We start from the raw sequence: 20,377 nt of genomic DNA on the forward strand, positions 1-20,377 counted from the left end.
GCCACGCTTGTGGGTCGGGCGACGCCATGCTGGAGCGCCTGCTGGTGGGCGGCGCGCTGCCGGCGGCGGTGTGCTCGGGACCGGGAGCGGGCTGCCGGGGCGCGGTGTGGGCGCGGCGCTGGCTGCTCGCGCGCGCCTCGTGCCTGGCGCGCCACCACCGCCCCCGCGCGCGCGTGCTGCTGGGGAGGGGGCCCGAGGAGTGCCGAGCACTCGATGGTTAGATGCCTAAGGCAGCAGAAATATAGGCATTTCCCGTAATGGTTTGAACTTTATTTCAAAGTGATAGGGTTCAATTTAGCGTAATTTTTACATGACTTCCTTATGCCCGCTTGTAGGGTAGTGCTATTTTACTCTATTAGGCGCTCGAGTACGGCTAATTTAGAAGGTTTTAGTTTTCTTTCTTTCTTTCATTTACGAGGAAGGAGCTTCGAGTGACAGCGAATTAAGTTGACTGTTCGAACAATCTTGTTAATGTTCTGTTGCAGTGGGTAAGATTATAGAAAAGCACGATAAAACAAACCCGTTCAAACACCTTTCCAATTATATTTTACACAAAACTAACTCCTATTGTTTTCGACACAACATCGGTTAGGTACTTATTGACAAAACAAATTTGTAAAATTTTAAAATAAGGTAAGTAATATTCAACGTACGATTAAACGCGTACCTGCCTGCCTTGCATGTATGTACCTAATGTATGTATGGTGCAGGTTCCGAAGCCCCCGGCCTGCAAGCGCTAGTGAGCTTCGTGCACCCAGGCTACTCCCAGCCCGCGTTCGACGATTACGAAGAGCCGACGACGCCCGAGCCGCTGGACGCTGCCTTGGTGCTCCTGTCTGCGAACGCGCCACCCACGAGAGCGGACAACCATTCGGCCACCATTGCTCTGCTACCACAGTTAGTACCAGTAGTAACCACACCTTCCTAAGGCCTATAATAATTTACTCTGCCCGCGTTCGACGACTTTCTTCGGATCTTAACATATTTAAAGTAAAGCCTGACCAGTAATATTGTCAAGGGGGCGCTGTTATTCTCATGTATACGGTGCCCAATAAAATTAAATTTAAAAAAGCACTAATGCTACACTTACTGAAAACACTTGGGTGTATGCCTGTACCTGCAAATGTCACTCAAGTGAAGTTAGTTATAGCTACGATGTTAGTTTTAATTTTTAATATGTTACGTTGATTATATAAGTACTTACAACAGAGACTCGCGCCTGCAGTCAAACTGTGCAAACAGTTTTGCAGGGAACTGTATTAGATTATAAGTTTATTTCATGTATTAATAATAACAAATAAATAAATAAAATTAATAAATAAAATAAATAAATAAACAGTTCAGTATAGTATGAAAAAATTAGTTCCAGTGAAACTCCGGAACATGGCGCGTGATCATATATTCCTGGTCAGGCTTTATAAACAAAGCAAACCCATTGCAGCCTGAGCTCGTGGCTGCGCTACGTGCCGCTGCGCGTGTCCCCCGCGCGCGCGCGCACCCCGCTGCGCCTGGCGCTCGGCACCGTGGTGGCGCCCTGCACGGGGCTGCTGCTCGCCTTCCTCCTGCTGCTGCGGTGGCCGGAGCAGACCAGCAAGGAGGCGCTCGTGGAATATGAAGTGCTGGATGATGAGGCCGAGGCTGATTTTAAATGTTAATTGATGGGATAATATACGCAAAACTTGTTTAGAATGTTTAGAGTAATTTTTTCCCTTCAGAGTATGAAGATTTAGGTCCCTTAGAACCTCTTCCCTAGATCCCTTTCAGGTCCTACATAGACAGTTTGTTAAATGCTTTTCATGTCCATAATGCGAAGAAAAACTGTTTTTACAGTAGTGGTATAGCAAACATGGCAGCAAATCATTTTTTAAGTAGATCAATTTTTATAGATTCAGACTAGTACTGTACTTGCATTAAAAGTAAAGTAAATAAAACTTTTCGCATTAGAAGATTTTATTTACAATATAAATATGTATTTCACATCAACCAAAACAATGTCTCTGCATAGCAAATGCAGCACTGGGACAACTAAATCTGGTGGAAAGCCTGGAAAACAACAGCTCCTCTGATATAATATTCAAATTAACTATTAAACTAGTCAATCACTAATACACAAATGTCACAATTACTTCTGCCTAATTCTCACAACTGCACCAACATTGAACAGCCAATGATTGTAGTTCTTGACGGAGAGGGAGGCAGCTAAGTAACCAACGCGACACTATTCCGTCTTCTCCTTGTCAGCGTACCGGCGCCACACCTTCACCTTCCCCCGCAGTTCCCTTAACCGCTTCATCTCCTCCTTGAAGTCCTGGTGCTCGTCGCGGAACAGCCCGTACTCGCGCAGGCGCAGCACCAGCGCGTGCGTCTCCACGTGCCGCGGGTAGTAGTGGATGATCTCCTCATTCGTGTGGACCGGCTTCGCTGAGAACATCTTTACCACCTTCATGGATTTGGGATTTGTGGGTATAGCCACCTCGCCGAAGATGCGGTTGGATAGGCGCTTCATTCGCTGCGCGTAGTTGCTCGAGTGTTTGATGAGTTGAGCGTATTTTGCGTAATTTGTTGCCATTTTTTGGGAGTCCTGTAACCATAAAAGTTACGTTAAATACTTACTAAGGACATTTGTTTATAGACTATTGTTTGTGGACAATATTTATAGGTATATCAATTGTTTTCTAAATAGTAATATAGTTAAGATTATTTAAAAAATAAAGCAAATACCTTTTATCACAAAAATAACATAACCTCAATTCTTATATCACGAAACTGTCACTGTCAAAAAATTTTTTTTTAACTTAAGGCGTTTTGATTGTCTGCACTTCTAAAGTGTTAACACACTATCGCACCGCGCCGCGACCTTAGTGCGTCGCACCCATAAGTGAGAGCGAGAAAGAGATATCCTTTTCTCACGGTCCGATAGTGTGTTATTACTTTTAGTGATGTTTTAAAGCCAAAACAGACTACGGCACCGCAACCTTGGTGCGAATGGTGCGGCTTAAAGACCGCGAGCGACAAAAACTTGTATCGTGATAAAATTATGCATAAATGAAAGAAAAATGAAATGAAATGAAATTTATTAACTTGGAGGATACAACTAAACGGAGTAGCCATTAACAGGCTTTCCCCTCTGTCGAAAATAGACGGCCAACGGTCATACACAATGTATGGACTGACGTTTATCTGACATGGCTATTTTTACGTTACGCATACATTTGACGTTCCCCTCCCCCGCAAAAATCGGCAGACTGTTTTGTACAGAAAATTACAGACATGGCGTCTCCGTTTGATTATATCCTCCAAGTTTATTAATGTATGTTGAGAATGACAGCGTTTTACACAAAAATAAAACGCTAATTAAATAACTTACCATATTCGGAACCTAAAGTAATATATTGAGAGTGGCAACACTGTAGTTAGTCGTATTGTCCTTTTCTAGCATATACGTCCATCTCTCTCCCACACCCCCACCACTTCAGGCAGTTGCGTTTGACAATTTTGACACTTAGAAATAAACGCAAATTACCTCATTGTCTCAAAATTATACATATTTACACCAGGCAGGATTAAAACTTTAGGTTCCGAATATGGTAAGTTATTTAATTAGCGTTTTATTTTTGTGTAAAACGCTGTCATTAAACAACTGTACCGATATTCGGAACCTAAAGTAATATATTGAGACGTGTTTGTTATCGCCTGGTGGTGGGAAGACGCCAAGCCAATGTGATTATACATGTACTTACATATTATGTATATGTAATATTATTATATTAGGAGTGTTTAATTAATTAATTAATTATGTAGTACACCCTTTATTTTAATACATGTGAGGAGAGAGGTATTTAGTAAAGCATACAATTTTATATGCCATTATATTATGATACTAACTTTCCATTTTATATACGTATTTAATGTAGGTACTTATAAATTTTCAACGAAAATAAGTGAGTCACCACAAGGGTGCTATAGTACTTAATTATATGTATGTGAGACTATGTAAAAGAAGATAAGTCAGTCTACTCTTCAGGGAGCATACAACATCTGTGATATGGAGTGATGTAATTAAAATATGAAAAGATAAAAATCATAAAGTACTCGAGTAGTTTTTATTTATAACTCCCAATTATTGACAAATTTGATAATAATTATCTAGTAAGGTAAGCAGTTGCAGGATATAACAAGGACAAGACCTTTCTTATTTCCAGAATCCCTCAGGATTAAGTAGACGAATATTTTAAATATTCGTTATATCACTATCACTACCCACAAAGTTAATATTGGGTAGGTACTTAATAAAATGTCATAGGGAATACTTTTAATGATTTTACTGAATTCTTTTAATGACTGTGAGCCAGTGTGAGCTATTTATTTGGTTATAGCTATAAAATTCATTTAATCGTTTGTACGCTTTACTAACGCGAACGCGAGCTAATGGACCTAAACAAACCTTACTTAAAATTGTGAAGGTTACTTTGAGAGCTTAAGCCATATCATAATACTCATGTGGGCACTAGTTACGACGCTTTTTGGTGCTCTTGGCGTTCAAATGGTAAATGTAGAATTGCCACAGAGCTTTATCAATGATATTTGTATAGGTGCAGCTCATTCTGCTTATATTCATGTTTAGCTATTATCAAGTGACCTTAATTGTACTCATTATTGTCTATATATGCAGTATGAGTAGTTTACCTTATCTGGTGCCTACTAGTAGACATAAACTTGATTGTTTCTGAACGCTAAAGTGGCTTAATTTATGTAAACCATTCATAGACATAGCTTAATTCTGAATATTCAGTCTTCTCTTTCCAGATTAAGAATAAGGTACTTAATTCGAAACCTTAGCTCATCGCATATTTGTTTTTAACCAAAATGAAAATTTGTGTTTATTTTGTGATTTTACATTATTTGCAATAACTGTGCGGAACCATGGGGTCCCCGACCTTTTGCCGGGCACCCGTGGGCCCAAAGCCAACAGCGCAGATGCCGTTTAAGAGGAACCTATTTTATCCAATGCTAGGGTCAACACTTTGTCGAATATATTTGATATTTATGTATATTTATCCTCCTTATGACCTAAGGGTAGGTAATTGTAACTTTTTGATATCAAATATACGCAGAATAGTCAATTATTTTGTATTCTGAAGTGCATATAATATTACTGGATTTGGGCCAGTGTGCTTTTGTATACTATATCTCTGGCCTACTATATAGGCTAGTCTATTAACATCCCGCCTCCTGGAAGGCAGTATACAGACTTCTTAGATATATTCACGGTAGTGCTAAGAGTGTGGACCTGGTTTTCCGACACTTGACTGCATGAGATTATTTTTTCAGGTCTCGAGCAAGAAGGGTGCCTAGATAGGTTGAGGTCCTCAACTTGTGGATTTGGTAGGAGCAAGACACAGACGGGGTGTAAATTAGTTAATCCACCATGTTTCAAGAGATTCATGTGCATTCATGCCTTCAGGTTACACTGTAGAGACAGACTAACACTTTGGCAGAGTTTTGCTAACATATAATAAATGATTGCATTTGTTTGGGTGTACAATTACATGTTCCACACCAAAAACATAATTATTTATATATTTCAATCTATTTTTGAAAGGTTTGCGTTTCAAAATAGCTTCGCCTTTTCGCAAGGCGTGCTCCTGTTCCCCTATTTTATTGTGCAAAGCGAACAGTATCACAATGCTATAATTTTGTATAAATTGAGAACTAGAGGGTCATGCCCTAGACGTGACCGCCCAGAAACTGTGCTAGAACCGTTCGTGCAAACCATTCAGTCACTATTTTTAAAAACCTTTTGTAGTGGGTACATTCCACGGTCTTAAATTTATTAAACGTGTAGTATCAAACTATGACAAGTCATGATAAGTGAAATAAGTGATAACAGTATCTGGTCCGTGCATAGAAGCACTTGCCCTTGAGGTTAGGGCATGGGTAGTTTATTATAAACTTAATCCGTGCATAGGAGCACTTATGATACAGGTGGTTTAAAACTTCCAGGGTCACAATACAGACACAAGGGTGTAAAATACATAATTCATAAACGCCCGTTAGGCCAGTTTTGTATATTTTATTTCAAACATGCTTGTGCAGCACCGCCAGCACATGATAATTTTCCTAATATACCATGGCAGTCAGGGATATAATAATTATGTAAAAAGGTAGGTAACCTTGGTCATGTCGTGTACATAGGTAGGTACTCGTAAACATGTTAACTGAAAGACAAGTGCTCTCCAGCCAAATGTAATTTATGCAACTGTGAGCTGCTCTTACATTGGGATCATATGTATTTATTTCTAGTCTGTCATATTGTAGCAGGCCTAGACTTCAAAGGTTTGTAGATGTTTATAGGGCCGTTAAACGGACCCTTTGTACACCTTGAGCAGGCTGTTTGTTTCACACCATGGGTAATATATATTGTAAACATAGCTTATTTCAGAATGGAATCGTAAGCTCTGTCGTGTCGTGAGCTTACCGAGTCTGATTTAATTAGAGTCCACAGATTGTATGGACCTTGGAGGATTGACCACTCCTTATTCTAATTATCAATATTCTGCCTGGGCTTATAGTCGAAATTAGGTGACTAAATCTCTTAGTATTATCTATGCCACCCAAGTTACGAGGCTTAGCGTCTCCAGACCACAATTTTATATTAGGGTGCAAAGATTTTTTCATCTTTAAAATAAAAATGAGTCGAGATAGGCCTGGAATCTTAGGTTTTTATTTTACCTATTATAATTTTAGAAATGTTATGTAAATGGAAAGCAGTTTTCACTTTTACCACAGTTAATTAGCCCAATTTCGGGTTTAGCCAATAGGGTGTTCGGGACCCTTGAAATAGATTGGTAAACAAAAATGAAAACTCTAATAACGAAGCCTTGCCTATTTCGACTGATTTTTAGCCAAAACATTATTTTAAACCATTTTTACTTTCTCTAAAAAGAGATATTTACAACTTAATCTTTGTAATATTTTTGTGATTGTGGTCTACTCGCACGCCTGTGTTATGACCATATCATTTATATTTCTGTGAATATGTCTGACGTGCCTTGCGCAGGCTTACATAGGTTATAATATCATCATCAATAACTTGACGTCAGTTTGTGAACGAATCAAAGATTCTTTTGGCACACCTTACGCAGGTGTAAACATGGCAGCCTTGCGCAGGTTTAGATAGGTACATAATATATTGGTTTCATCACAAATAACTTGACGTTAGTTTGTGAACGAATCAAAGATTCTTTTGGCACACCTTACGCAGGTGTAAACATGGCAGCCTTGCGCAGGTTTAGATAGGTACATAATATATTGGTTTCATCACAAATAACTTGACGTTAGTTTGTGAACGAATAAAAGATTCTCTTAGGCGCACCTTAGCAGGTGGAACCATAACAAACGTAAGTTTAAGAATAAGTATCATTCAAATCAAATACCCTGAGTTTATGGGTAATATTCCCTAAGTTGCGGGTTCCTTGCTCGACAAGGTGAAAGGCTTTACGCAGGCTTTAACAGGCACTTTTAGAAAGTGTCATTCACGGTGACGTACAGATTTGCCAAAACTAAACTTTAACTCTACAGTTAACTAATATAATTTGACAATATGAACCAAACCATGCGTCTTCGTCAATGAATCAATCTAAAGATTCCCGTATCGTTAATGCCCTTCCATGTCACAGGCTTCCGATTTTATTTGAAACGTTTAATTTAAGTGTACTATTTATGTAGGTAGGTAAGTAGGCTTAAGAATTGACCCTCTTGTATGTAGTTACGTATAGAATTAATAATCAAGTTATTCAAATTCAAAATAACACAAGCACATATAGCACCTACATGCAAGAGTTCTTTTCCTTAACCTTTAAAGCTGTAAGTACCTGCTAAGTTATATATTTAAGTAGGTACCTACCTACATAAATCAAAGATCTAGTTGGAGAGATATAAGTTGATAGATACAGAGTGAAATACTTCACGAATTCGCATGTCATTCTTGCGCAGAGCCATGCTAATCTCTCTCTATGTCTAGTCAGATTTAAGTTTATGTACTGCCGAAGTACTCACTTTCCACAAAAATAAATGCAATGTTTGCGATGTAGGTTTGTTCGTTACCTTGTGTCCCTTAGAGCGGAAATATCGTCGACTCCTATTCGGGTACACGTTATTTATCAGCAAGTTTATTACCAAAAAATTAATTTTGCAATATTCCTCCACACATCACCATTTAAGTATTATATAATTTCAACCGTTATTATACACACACAAAGATTTAAACTAAGAAGACTCGGAAGAGACTTAATAAAATTAAATTATAATGGTGACACGTGCACGCTTTACCAGCTCGATGTGTTTTCTACCATGTGATTTTAGTATTTTCATTGGCATAGCGACGGTGCGCGCAGGCAGCCTTTGAAAACACTTGCACATCACTATTCCGGATCATTTTTATTTGCTAGATAGTTTAACGGACAACTAAATTTAAATATTTATTTCGAACGGCAAAAGCCGTTAGAAACTGTTTTTCAATATAGTCAGCTAAACTGGGGTACAAATTCAAAAACTCACCAGCAGTTTAGCTTCACGACCTTCCAGATGGAAAAACAGCAAGCCAATGAGGTAATTTGCGTTTATTTCTAAGTGTCAAAATTGTCAAACGCAACTGCCTGAAGTGGTGGGGGTGTGGGAGAGAGATGGACGTATATGCTAGAAAAGGACAATACGACTAACTACAGTGTTGCCACTCTCAATATATTACTTTAGGTTCCGAATATCGGTACAGTTGTTTAATGGGTAATAAAATACTTTTTTAAACTGTCAAGTGTCAAAACATGGTAAACTGACAGATTCTCACGATGCTCAAAGTTTTCAATGTTTTCATTAATCTTTATCTATATCTACAAATAATAATGAGCTTTATTGCATTGGACTACATTCTAGATTGTGTTCTTTCGATGTAATTCGCTGATTGTAAATTAAAGCAAATAAATATTAACTCGATAATTGAATAAACAAGGTGTGTAGTGGGTGTGTATGAAATACACTGTATTGTATAGTTTCAGTACGCGGTTTTCAGGAATTATCATACGGTAAAATAAAAGAAACTCCCAATATTAACCAAATACTAAACTCGCTTTACGCTAACGCTAACATTGTTCTAGCCAGTTCTAGCTTGCATCCGCGCTGGTGTGGCCAAGGATACATTTTCAACTAACTGTTCAATAGCTTGTCTGAATGTCTGTGCTGGCGGCGGAGGTCCCGGCGGTCCTCGTGAAACCTGTAAGCTTTTCTAACAAGTCTAACAAAGTCGCAACACACCTAAAGACCAAACATTTCATATTGACTGGTGTTTCAGGGAAAAATGTTCGGCGTCTGGTCGGGCAAGCTAAAAATCGCGGTGATTCTTCTGGCGCTCGCGTTGTATGTCTACGTCCTGGTGTATTTGAAGACCATGTATATGAGGAGTAAGCGGCTTGACAGCATTGAGGAGTTGGTAAGATTTTAGGGATATACTTTTTGTGCAAAATGTGGGAGGTTTTGGGGGCGTATCAATATAGGTTTAACGAAAGTGGATAAAGTAGAGTAAAATGAGAAGTCCCTAATGACAATTCAAACTGCCAGGGACAGGAACGCATTCACTCAATAATTTATTTCTGTTTTAGGCTTTGAAGAATGAAAAGCTCATAAAGCACATCCACGGTCTAGACGAGCAGCTAGCAATGAGGGCCAACCGTCTCAACGAGTTCTACGAGGATTACTAGCGCCTGCGTAATTAGCCTGCGTAGCCAATTGAAAAATGGTATATTTAGGACTACTTAATTACAATCCCACCTACATTATCCAGTAAGTGTAAAGGATTTGTATAGCAAAATCTAGGTATTATCTGAGACTTACAATGCAATTAGTAATCTCAGTTTATCAGTTTATCAGTTTATTTATTGCATCCATGGTAGTTACATTTGGTGTTACATAGTAAAAGTAAGTTTCACATGGGCCCTGGTAGGGCAGAGCAATAGTCTTAAATCTAAAATAATTATGCTAGGTACTAGACAGTGTTAATGAAATAGTTGTCTCATAGGCATTAGTTATTGAGACTTGTGGGTCAAAAAGCTTCTATATGGGGATGCAGGAGTATTCCCATTTCTCCCCACCCCACTCAACTGCCGCGAATTCGCGATACATGAGGCAGGGACATATGGGAATGATTTATATAAATTAACCAGATACACCTATTCCCATCTGTGCCCGGCAGGGACAAATGGGAATACACCTTACACGAGGTCCCGAGGACTTAACAAAAAGTAGATTTTCTTACAAGTATAGTTAGTAGCATTGGGAAGAATTGAAAAACACATGTTGAAGTTAATTATTTGTGCCATCTGAATTCTGAACAAGAGGAAACATTAGTTAAGTATTATATATTCCAAAGCCTGTTCCAAGGTCTGGTTATTGCAAAGCATATTACTGCAAATATTTTTTGTGTAAATAGACAAGCGCAGCCTCATAATGTAAAAAAATGCAGGTAGGTTAGGGAGAATAAAATCATAATTTGGTGTCTTATTGGATACCACTTTCATATTTATATTAAGTGGAAGCAGAATGTATTTAAACTCTGAGAGAGTAATAACTTTTATTATTTGTTATTTTCTTTTGTTGTTTGTTAAAGTTACCATAGTTTAAGTTTTAACTATCAGCTATGTGTTTTGTACTTATATTTTTTCGGAATTATATTAATTATGAGTTACAAAATAAAAATCTGTTAATTGTTAAAATTTTATTCTTATTTCATTGTAAACAGTAAATATTATAAAATAAATAAAAGTTAAAACATACATTAAAATGGTCTTTATATTTTTAGTTTTAAATATCAGACTATTGTTAGAATTAGAAGGTTACAGTGTAACCTCCTAATTCTAGTAGGTATCTGACATGACATCTGTGTCAACTGTGTCCGTTACACAGTTGACACAGATGTCAGATACCTACTGGCAAGATTTGAGTACAGATCAATTAGTATAGTAGATAGTAGTAACATTCACATTCATACAACATTTATTACATTTTTATTTATGGGATTTTAAGTCTTATTGTAAACATCTAATTAATATAAAGATCATAAAGAGTATTTTAGTAATTTGAGTATTATTGTTTGGGAACACTGTGTTTTAAACACAAATATTTCATTAATACTAATTGGTATTTTATTATCTAATTTTTTTTAATCACAAAGAAGACATTGTCTTGATATCTCAGATATTAAAATGACTGTTCGATTTTCCAACATTGGATGTTCAGTCAAATACTTACGTAATAAGCCAATAGTGTTCCTACCAGAATCAGACTAGCATGACCACTTCGTCATACATCTTGTCACGCGACAAATTCTCTTCATATAGCACGTTCGTGATGTGTTGATAGATGATATGTTGCGATAGGGCCATCCCACATCTAGCGTCTTTCGAGCGTCGGCGTCTACAACTCTATGGCCGCTGCTCGACGCAACTGCGCAGCGACGTCATTTTCCATAGCGCTGACCAGACGCCGGTAGACGCCGACGCTCGAAAGACGCTTGATGTGGGGTGGCCCTTAGTTGTAAACGACATGTTAATTTTGGAGTATTTACGTAATCTCGTTGACGAATAAGCGAACCAACGCCTTGCTTTCCGGTAACTTTAAGCCCCCTCCACAATCGTGCGTGAATCACGGCGCGAAGCCGTGAATGCGAGTGTGGAGTCGATTTTCGCAGTCAGCAAAATCGACCCCACGCACGTAGTCTGGAGGGGGTTTTAGGATGTTGCCTCTACTGGCTAGCGCGGATAATACTGCATTAACGTGTTGTCGAGACTGCGGCACTGCGCGCTGCCCTCGAGCACGGCGTCGGGCGAGCACAGCCAGGGGTCGCGCGTGGCGCGCTGCCAGCTCGACAGGCGCTCGCGCAGGGAAGCCTCCACGTGCTCCAAGGCAGGTTTACCTGCAACGTCACGATTGTTAAAACGTTTCTGCAAAAGTGAACGCAGTCGGTTAAAGACAGACGGAAATAAGTAGGTTTTGCTCTTGAAAAGAAGGACAGGAATTTAATTCCGAATACGTAGGTATATAAGATATCAATATTATGTATGTAGTAGGTAACACTCATTAGTCGTCGTTATTTCCCGCACGTTTTGTACTGTATTTTGAGATGATGCCTACATAAGATGATTATCTTACGAGACGTGATATTAGCTAGTCAACTTTTAATAACTTAATGGCGGCGCGTCAAAAATATTCGCTGGGTAAGCTGGAGTTTATTTGATTTAATTTGGCTTGTTGTTTCTTAGAGATTTCCACAATAAAGTTCTCAGCGGTCTCTAAATAAGCAAGCCGGTGGGAATCGAGTTCTTTGGACGCTCCGCCAATAACACAAAGTTCTGTATTTAATTTGTATGTAGTAATGAAGAGCCGTATTACCGTGTAGATTGTTGGACTCGGTGGGGTCCGCTCGGACGTCGTAGAGCTCCCACTGCGGGCGGTAGTAGTACTGCTTCAGCGTCTTGTACCACGGCAGCTGCTGCTTGCTGCGCGTGCGGTTCAGGATGTCCTGGAGAGTAAACGGTTTTAATTAACTTATTATAAAACAAACTATCAAACCGTTACCCTGACCAATTGTTACTATAAATCTAGAATTTATTATCAAACCTTCTTCGAAGATTAGGTACGACTTTGATGGACTTTGCACTTACTAAGTATGTTTCTCTCTTCAACATGTTTATTTTGTACCTATGCGGGTTGCCCATAGTCCAGGGAACTGACTTTTTTTTATAAGTTCTTTATTACAAGGTAATTAATTAATCTAGTGTACATTTGCATCCTAAACCGTAATAACAATAAATGAATACAGTTTAGTGAGCTATTAGGCGCTCATTATAAACTTTTTAACAACTCAGTGTTAAAAAGTTTGGAACTGATTATTTTACCGACGTCCAAGGGAACTGACAACAAATAAAAATGCTTGCCAACAGGTATGTTTGACCACCACTGGCATATTTAAAATTTTGGGGGCATCAAACAATTTCTATGGGACTTCAAAATGTAATGTAGAGCACCTGGAAAGTAGGAGACGCGTAGAGATCCTGGTCAATAGGGAAGGGCATCCCGTAGTTAAGGTTGTGTATGAGCTTGTAGCGGCGCGTGCGCACGGCGCGCATCGGGTAGTACATCGTGATCTCGTGGTGCGTCTGCGACGCGAACACCGCGTCCAAGTCCGACGGCGGCGGCTCTGGGCAAATGGGAAACTAAATTAGTATAGCGGTGGTTTATCCATTTGAGGCAATTTTTAGGCTAAAATAAAATAACATACTAAGTACACCTTCAGCAAAGGATAGCGTGTGTTTTATAAATTGCGCTACATTTGATATTCGGCGTGGCGCTGCTAAGTCCTGTCCTCTATAGGTAATAGTCTCTCTTGATATCCTTGTAACTTTTAATTAATCTTCACGTGTTAACCCTTCGTATGTCTAAGCACTGATCGGTGCGAATAAATTTAAACCTATTGTAATTAAACAATGGATTTAAATTCATGCGCACCGAACAGTGCTTAGATATACGAAGGGTTAAGAGTGTAGAAAATAATACTAGAACGTGGCAGGTAACTGAAATTCAAAATAAACCTACAATCTATAATCGACTCACCCTTTTTCAAAATCGGCAGCAAACTTTTCGGCGTATCATCCTGCCAAATATCATTGCTTTCCTCATGCTCCCAGCGTACTCCGAACCAGTCCAGCACGGTCGGCATGACGTCCAGCAGGCTGACCAGCGCGTAGGAGGCCTCGTTCTTGCGCGCGGCGCGCGGGGCCGCCACGAGGAGCGGCTCGCGGAGCCCGGGGTCGTAGAAGTTGGTGCGCCCCGAGGGGAACGGGATGCCGTTGTCGGAGGTGTACATTATCAGTGTGTCGTCGCCGTGACCGGCTGCTATTAGCTCTTTGAGGATTAAACCCACGCCTGAAATAGATCGAATAAAATTAGACCTTTAAATACATGAAAAATGTTGATACTATGTGGCCTTTATGCAAACCGTCATCCCGGAGCCGATGTTCAAATACATTGCGTAGACCGAGTCATATCCAGTAATAGTAATGTAGGTACTCGTAATAAGAGACAAGATTAATACCTTGATCGAGCCTCGACATGGAAGTGTACTGAGCGGCTACATCTCTTCTGGCTGCTTCTGTGTCCTGAAAATGGTTAAACCGTTTAATTTTAACAATATCTATCACAGTACCAGTTTTTATCACACTAAAATTTTGAACTCGGCGCTGTGTAGTTCTTCAAACATTACTTTTTTGTATCCAAATTCTCAGGTTTTCAGAATAGCATTCTAGACATCCTATTAAGCGGCTAATAGTAAACGATGGGCTATAGCTCATTGTGATAAAAGTACTGAATATGGGTACCTGTATATGGAAGGGCAGCTCAATCTCGTCCCACTGGTAGTACCAGGGCGTCCAGTCCGCGATGCGACCCATGCCGGGCTCGCCGGTCCCGTAGTGCTCGCAGAAGACGCCATACTCCGGCGTGCTGTGCCCGCAGCGGTGCGGGTCGTGGAACCCGATGTAAAGGAAGAATGGTCTGCAAAACAAACAACAGGATGCGATCACCAAATGTGGGCAGAAAAACGCTGCCTACCTTTAGTCAGGAGTTCGGATCGGCGCCGAAAAACAAAACACCCGTAAGGATCAGCAATATTATTAGTATCGATATATTTTGCTGTATAATCGGCTGATCGCATGCTGCGAGCTGCAGGCGCTGCAGCTCACCACGACGGCGATTGGAGAGGAAGGGAGAAACTATCTAAATACATGTCGTTTGGACAGAAACTGGACGAGAGTAACCCGTTTTAATACAATACAATACGTTTATTTGTCGCTCAGCAGGTACATACAATTAGGAGCTCCACGTTTGGCCATATGAGGCATACAAATATTTAACGTAAGTGGCGGTGTAGCCCATGAATATAATTTGATACTTGTCTTACTTGTTTTCCTGGTTGGCCAGCTGCAGGAACGCCCTGGTGAGCAGCTTCATGTGCGTGATGTTGCGCCCCACCATGTTCACGTGGTTGTTCTCCTCCGTCTGCTCGAAGTCGAACTTGTACACGCTTTCTGGCCCGACGTGCTTCTTGCCGATTATACCTGAAGAAGATAACAACAACATGACGCATACGTTTCTCGTTTATCAATGTGGATAAAATGTGCACTGCATATTTTTATATTCGTAGGTACATGCAGTTGGCAGTTGTGTTATAATAGTTAGAGATGTATAGGTGAACCAGGATCTATTGAGGGTGCGCCATGTTGCGGAATTTCACTGGAACTAATTTTTTCATACTACACTGAATTGTCACCCTATACATGAGAATAACAGCGCCCTCTTGACAATTATCATATATTACTGGTCAGGCTATAATAACTAATAACAATAACTAAAGAAAAAAACGTGCTCCCTAGTTTGACAGTTGGAATAGATGGCGTTTTATCTCATCATAAGGTTTGTGGTTATTAAATTGTCAAATGTTTACAGCTTGGCAAAAAAGAGTAGAAATTAAAAAGTGGCAACATTGTAGTGTCGTCCCTTTCAAACCAATTTATATAAGAAAATGGGACGACACTACAGTGTTGTCACTTTTTAATTTCTACTCTTTTTTGCCAAGCTGTAATTTTGTCAACCAGAGTTTCTGCCTCCAGTTTTTTAATGTACAGAGCGGGACAGCGCCATCTACATCATCTGTCAAATTAGAAGCATGAATTTGTCTTATCTTTTACACGTTTTACATAAACAAACAGACAGACAAGCTCACCGGTATATACTCCTTGGCGCTTAAGTATATTAGGTAAGCTAGTGACGTTGTCAAAGGAGTTGAAGTGATGCACGCCGTGGTGCAGCCCGTACATGCCATTTTGATGGCTCGGCTTGCCAGTTAGCAATGCTGCGCGGCTGTAAGCAATATCAAGAAAAATAAAGGTAAAATTTATTTGGTAGCAGACACGTTTAATTTGGGACTGTCTGGAGAGGTAAACTTCCAACAACAATTTTCATAGCACAGACTGTGCAAGTGTTATTTAAATACGTCATAATTTCATAGAAGTTTGAACTCTACTCACTTTCATTGAAACTACATTGGTTCCCTGTTCGACATAGGTTTTGTCTTGTTGATATAAAAATAAAACATGAGTATTAAGTCAGTGACCTGGGCGAGCAGCTGCTGACGGAAGTGAAGGCATTGTTGAATATGACGCTGCGGCGCGCCAAAGCGTCGATGTTGGGAGTCTGGCAGATCTTGTTGTTGTACGCCCCCAGCTCGAATCCGCCATCGTCCGCTAAGTCATGTAAAACATCATTTTATTAAATACATTTAGAAATTTTGGCTTAAAAGACAATATTTCTGTCGTCCTCAACATTTTGTTTATCATCCATGTATATACCTATTATAAAATTTATAAACGTAGAAAATTGATTCTTGAGAAGAGTAGGAGAGTAATATATGATCAGGGACTGTACATTTTCCTAAAATCTGTAAAAATGCATCGCATGTTATGCACCGACCAAGTGCGAGTCGGACTCGCGCACGGAGGGTTCCGCACCATCAACAAAAAATTGAGCAAAAAAATCGTGTTTGTTGTATGGGAGCCCCCCTTAAATATTTATTTTATTTTATTTTTAGTATTTGTTGTTATAGCGGCAACAGAGATATACTTGGTCAACCAGATCTTGACAGTAGAAAAAGGCGGCAAATTTGAAAAATGTAGGCGCGAAGGGATATCGCCCCATAGAAAATTTGAATTTCGCGCCTTTTTTTACTAACAAGATTTGGTTGACCAGCTATACATCATTTGTGAAAATTTCAATTGTCTAGCTGTCGCGGTTCATGATATACAGCCTGGTGACAGACGGACGGACAGACAGCGAAGTCTTAGTAATAGGGTCCCGTTTTTTACCCTTTAGGTACGGAACCCTAAAAAATCAAAAAAATGTAAGATATGGTTTTTAGATAAAACTGTTGATGCTGTTCTCTCCGACTTATTTAAAAATCCACTTTGTATTACGTCAAATAGTGGCGAATGTCTTGTTTATCGTGTTATACTACTATATTGGCATCATGCTAGCCCTACTTTTCAGTTCGAGGTTGTTTGTTTCAGTACATTTAAGTTTTTTGAGTTAAATATAAGAATGGTTATATTAAACTTTCATCTTAATAGTTAAGAATGTTCAGTCATTTATTTACTTTAATACAAATTTGTTTTTCGATGTATTTTCATTAGCGCAAAAGAAAAAATATTTTATAATTGTTATTGTGCAGCGACACGTAAAATGAAACGTGACCGAACTGTCAAAATAAATCTACTGTACCATGGATTGATGTAAATATTGCAAAATCCACAAAAAAATACTGATAACACTTACCAAGCAGTATAAGAACGTTGCGTTGTTTACTTGATAACACGGTTTCTGTGACTGATAGGCACATTAACAACGCGTACGCGACCGCCGACGCGCTGCCCATGTCGTCGCCTGACGTGTCGAACTGAAGTGCAGTGTTGGCAACTTGGTACCGGGACCGCGCCTCGCCGCTCGCCCGCCGTCGGCGACCTGACCTACTTATTGACCGGTTTGTTTTGCCTCCAAAATTTAAAAGAAAAATACCACCACTACTATTTTCATGCTTAAATCTGAGCTAAATACGCAATGTCGGGACGAAAAAACGTACTATACTTGTTCGACGTGGACGGAACGCTCACAAAACCGCGGCAAAGTATCTCGGAAGACCTGTTATCATTCCTCCTGGACAAAGTGAAGCCACACGCGCGCGTGGGGCTGGTGAGTGGCTCGGATTACTCGAAAATCCTAGAGCAGATGAATGGCGAGCGTCACATGTCTCAGTTTGACTACGTGTTTTGCGAAAATGGTCTAATGTACTTTAAAAATGGTGAGCTGCAAAGTAAACAAAGCATTTTGAACCATGTTGGTGAGCAAAAGTTGCAGAAACTGATCAATTTCGCATTAGGATACATGTCTAAGATAGAATTGCCAGTCAAAAGAGGTAACTTTGTTGAGTTCCGGACAGGTTTGATTAATTTCTGTCCTGTGGGGCGGTCCTGTAGCCAGCAGGAGCGGGACCAGTTTGCTGCATATGATGCGGAGCACAAGGTCAGGGAGCAATTTGTGTATGCACTGCAGAAAGAATTTGATGATTACAATCTAACATTTGCCATGGGAGGGCAGATCAGCATAGACGTGTATCCTAATGGCTGGGATAAAACCTACTGCCTCAACCATGTGGCGGATGCAGGCTTTGATGAGATACACTTCTTCGGAGACAAGACTGACCCGGGCGGCAATGACCATGAGATCTACTGTGATGGCAGGACCATTGGACACAAAGTCACCTCTCCCAAGGATACCAGAGAGCAACTTGCTGCGTGCCTTAGCATTTGATTGTGATTTAAATATAAAAATGGGGGGGGGGGTAAAAATGGGGTGGGGGTTAAATGTGATGTAGAAATACAAGCATATTTTTTTATACAGTAAAAGTGCAATTTAATTAAGGTTTTCTCTTTTGTGAAACATAATCTGCAATATATTTTTTAATTTACAGTATACTTTTTCATGGTTTATTTTATTTTATTGAAATCAAATAAGGTAAATCTGCAACCAAAGAGTAGCAAGCTACAAAGCACATAAGGCAAATTGCATAAGGTGCATTTTGATATGAAATTGGTTGGTCTTAATACTTTTTGACAGCTGCTAAAACACAAAAACCCAAGTCTCCACTTGTTTCTTGCAGCTACTACTCGTATAATTTGGCCCTGGACTGTCTCATTTCTAATATAGACAGAGAGAATCATACTTTGTCTTACGCTAGTACTAACACCCAAAAGAAAGGGATGAGTATAGTCTTTTTTGTTCTTATTTACTGACAAGTTGTTTACCAGACCATACTCTGCTACTAGAGATCCTAGAGATAGGGTTAGACCTAGATAAGTCTGCAGCGATTTTGATAGCCCACACTAGACTGAGAAAGTGTTATTTATACGCCATACTTTCATAGAAGTTTGACGTTTAAAATAACACACGAAGTCTAGGCTACCTGTTAAACTTATTTTGGTCTAGGATATCTAAGTCGCTGCAGACTTATCTTGGTCTAATTCTAAAGCTTTTTACACAATTTTACGGACATTTTTTGCCATCAAACATTAGTTTACTAATTTCTGAATGTGTCGAAGCTGTCACTTCCTTAGTTTTGACTTCTGTCACTTTGACAGTTATTATTGTGTCAATTCCTCGTGTTGCTGTTGATTCGAATCGAAGTATTTATTTCTTTCTGTTTTGATCCAAGATATAATAAGTATTCAAACTACTAAAGATATATCAAGAAAATGCCTTCCGATTCTTATACTTGTGACCTTGATCCAGAGACGAATAGTACTCTTAAAATGTATCTTTTCAAGAACGTTGAAAATGTGGAGGAAATTCGGAACAATATTATCAAAGGAGCGTGGAACTGCGCTGTGATCAAGCCCAGCTTGATAGTGGACCCTTTCCAGGTGGTCGCCGCCGCGAACCGCGCCGCCGTGTCCGCGAAACTTGGCTCCATGGTAACAAGAACAGTTTATGCTGAGATTCTATACAATTTGTCGTTAACCAAGAACATTTCGCAGAGTTTAAGCAAGTTTGGAGTTGAGAAAGACCCGAATATGCTCGTCTGTTTCATCACGTCTGTAGGTAAAGACGAGAGCAATGATATTGTACCTTTGATAAAGGGAGAAATATGTCCAATGTCGGACCTAACACAGTTTACCAATATGAAAGACTTGAAAAGTGTGTATAAGCTAAATAAGGTTGATTGTAAGAGTAATAACGATTTGTTGGACATTGTTGTGAGTAGGATGGTTACAAAAAACTTTGTGTCACATTAAAATTATCCCAAATATATGTTTTTAGTGCAAAACATTCTTTATGAAGTATATTTTAACTTTAGAATTTTTATGAAAATATTGTCACATATTGTAAGTAAATACAGATATATAATATAAATACAGGTATAGGATGGAGGTAATTTGAAAACAACGCAATTTATGTACGATGTTTTATTTCAACAACAACAATTTTAAATTGTATAATGTACAATTAAATTACACAATTTGTAAAAGCCACTAATTAAATCAACTTTACAAATGCATACATGTTCATTTGACCGTCAGCGCTTTGTTCCCGCGGGGGCCGGCTCCTACGTCTAGTAAATCAACATAATGTGCTGTATGGCCACAAATTTCATTTATTCGGCGTGTTAAAATGTTCTACATTTTGTTCAATCAACTGCATCACAAACAATTGAAGTATAATAGATGTG

General features: G+C 39.4%; 4 protein-coding genes and 1 non-coding gene across 5 annotated transcripts; 2 read left to right on the plus strand and 3 right to left on the minus strand.

Moving 5' to 3' along the window:
* Window positions 1-2,207: 2,207 nt before the first annotated feature.
* Window positions 2,208-2,773, minus strand: LOC134650636 (small ribosomal subunit protein mS33). Its single transcript, XM_063505570.1, has 2 exons — window positions 2,722-2,773; window positions 2,208-2,581 (listed from the first exon to the last, which is right to left on the minus strand). The coding sequence occupies exon 2, from the start codon at window positions 2,567-2,569 to the stop codon at window positions 2,219-2,221; it is 351 nt and encodes a 116-aa protein (XP_063361640.1). The 5' UTR covers window positions 2,570-2,581; window positions 2,722-2,773; the 3' UTR covers window positions 2,208-2,218.
* Window positions 2,774-7,950: 5,177 nt separating this feature from the next.
* Window positions 7,951-8,054, minus strand: LOC134651282 (U6 spliceosomal RNA). The gene has a single exon (XR_010097102.1). It is a non-coding gene; the product is annotated as a U6 spliceosomal RNA (small nuclear RNA).
* A 3,727-nt stretch (window positions 8,055-11,781) lies between these two features.
* On the minus strand, window positions 11,782-17,564 carry LOC134650880 (N-sulphoglucosamine sulphohydrolase). Its single transcript, XM_063505816.1, has 10 exons — window positions 17,431-17,564; window positions 16,217-16,346; window positions 15,827-15,963; window positions 15,005-15,161; window positions 14,424-14,598; window positions 14,141-14,204; window positions 13,660-13,971; window positions 13,074-13,246; window positions 12,439-12,568; window positions 11,782-11,962 (listed from the first exon to the last, which is right to left on the minus strand). The coding sequence occupies exons 1-10, from the start codon at window positions 17,528-17,530 to the stop codon at window positions 11,799-11,801; spliced, it is 1,542 nt and encodes a 513-aa protein (XP_063361886.1). The 5' UTR covers window positions 17,531-17,564; the 3' UTR covers window positions 11,782-11,798.
* LOC134650881 (phosphomannomutase) lies at window positions 17,327-18,482 on the plus strand. The gene has a single exon (XM_063505817.1). The coding sequence runs from the start codon at window positions 17,713-17,715 to the stop codon at window positions 18,460-18,462; it is 750 nt and encodes a 249-aa protein (XP_063361887.1). The 5' UTR covers window positions 17,327-17,712; the 3' UTR covers window positions 18,463-18,482.
* Window positions 18,483-19,325: 843 nt separating this feature from the next.
* On the plus strand, window positions 19,326-19,955 carry LOC134650638 (EKC/KEOPS complex subunit Tprkb-like). Its single transcript, XM_063505571.1, has one exon. The coding sequence runs from the start codon at window positions 19,404-19,406 to the stop codon at window positions 19,941-19,943; it is 540 nt and encodes a 179-aa protein (XP_063361641.1). The 5' UTR covers window positions 19,326-19,403; the 3' UTR covers window positions 19,944-19,955.
* Window positions 19,956-20,377: the final 422 nt, after the last annotated feature.

The sequence above is a fragment of the Cydia amplana genome, chromosome 9 (genome assembly GCF_948474715.1).
Source record: "Cydia amplana chromosome 9, ilCydAmpl1.1, whole genome shotgun sequence".
Taxonomy (NCBI): Eukaryota; Metazoa; Arthropoda; class Insecta; order Lepidoptera; family Tortricidae; genus Cydia; species Cydia amplana.

What these genes read in the sequence shown, in the direction of transcription:
- LOC134650636 (XM_063505570.1), bottom strand. Translation starts at nt 2,569, where the DNA reads ATGGCAACAAATTACGCAAAATACGCTCAACTCATCAAACACTCGAGC.
- LOC134650880 (XM_063505816.1), bottom strand. Translation starts at nt 17,530, where the DNA reads ATGGGCAGCGCGTCGGCGGTCGCGTACGCGTTGTTAATGTGCCTATCA. An exon ending in GTCAGCAGCTGCTCGCCCAG is followed by an intron (nt 15,964 to 16,216) that starts GTCACTGACTTA and finishes TATTGCTTACAG; the next exon opens with CCGCGCAGCATTGCTAACTG. An exon ending in GCGCCAAGGAGTATATACCG is followed by an intron (nt 15,162 to 15,826) that starts GTGAGCTTGTCT and finishes TATCTTCTTCAG; the next exon opens with GTATAATCGGCAAGAAGCAC.
- LOC134650881 (XM_063505817.1), top strand. Translation starts at nt 17,713, where the DNA reads ATGTCGGGACGAAAAAACGTACTATACTTGTTCGACGTGGACGGAACG.
- LOC134650638 (XM_063505571.1), top strand. Translation starts at nt 19,404, where the DNA reads ATGCCTTCCGATTCTTATACTTGTGACCTTGATCCAGAGACGAATAGT.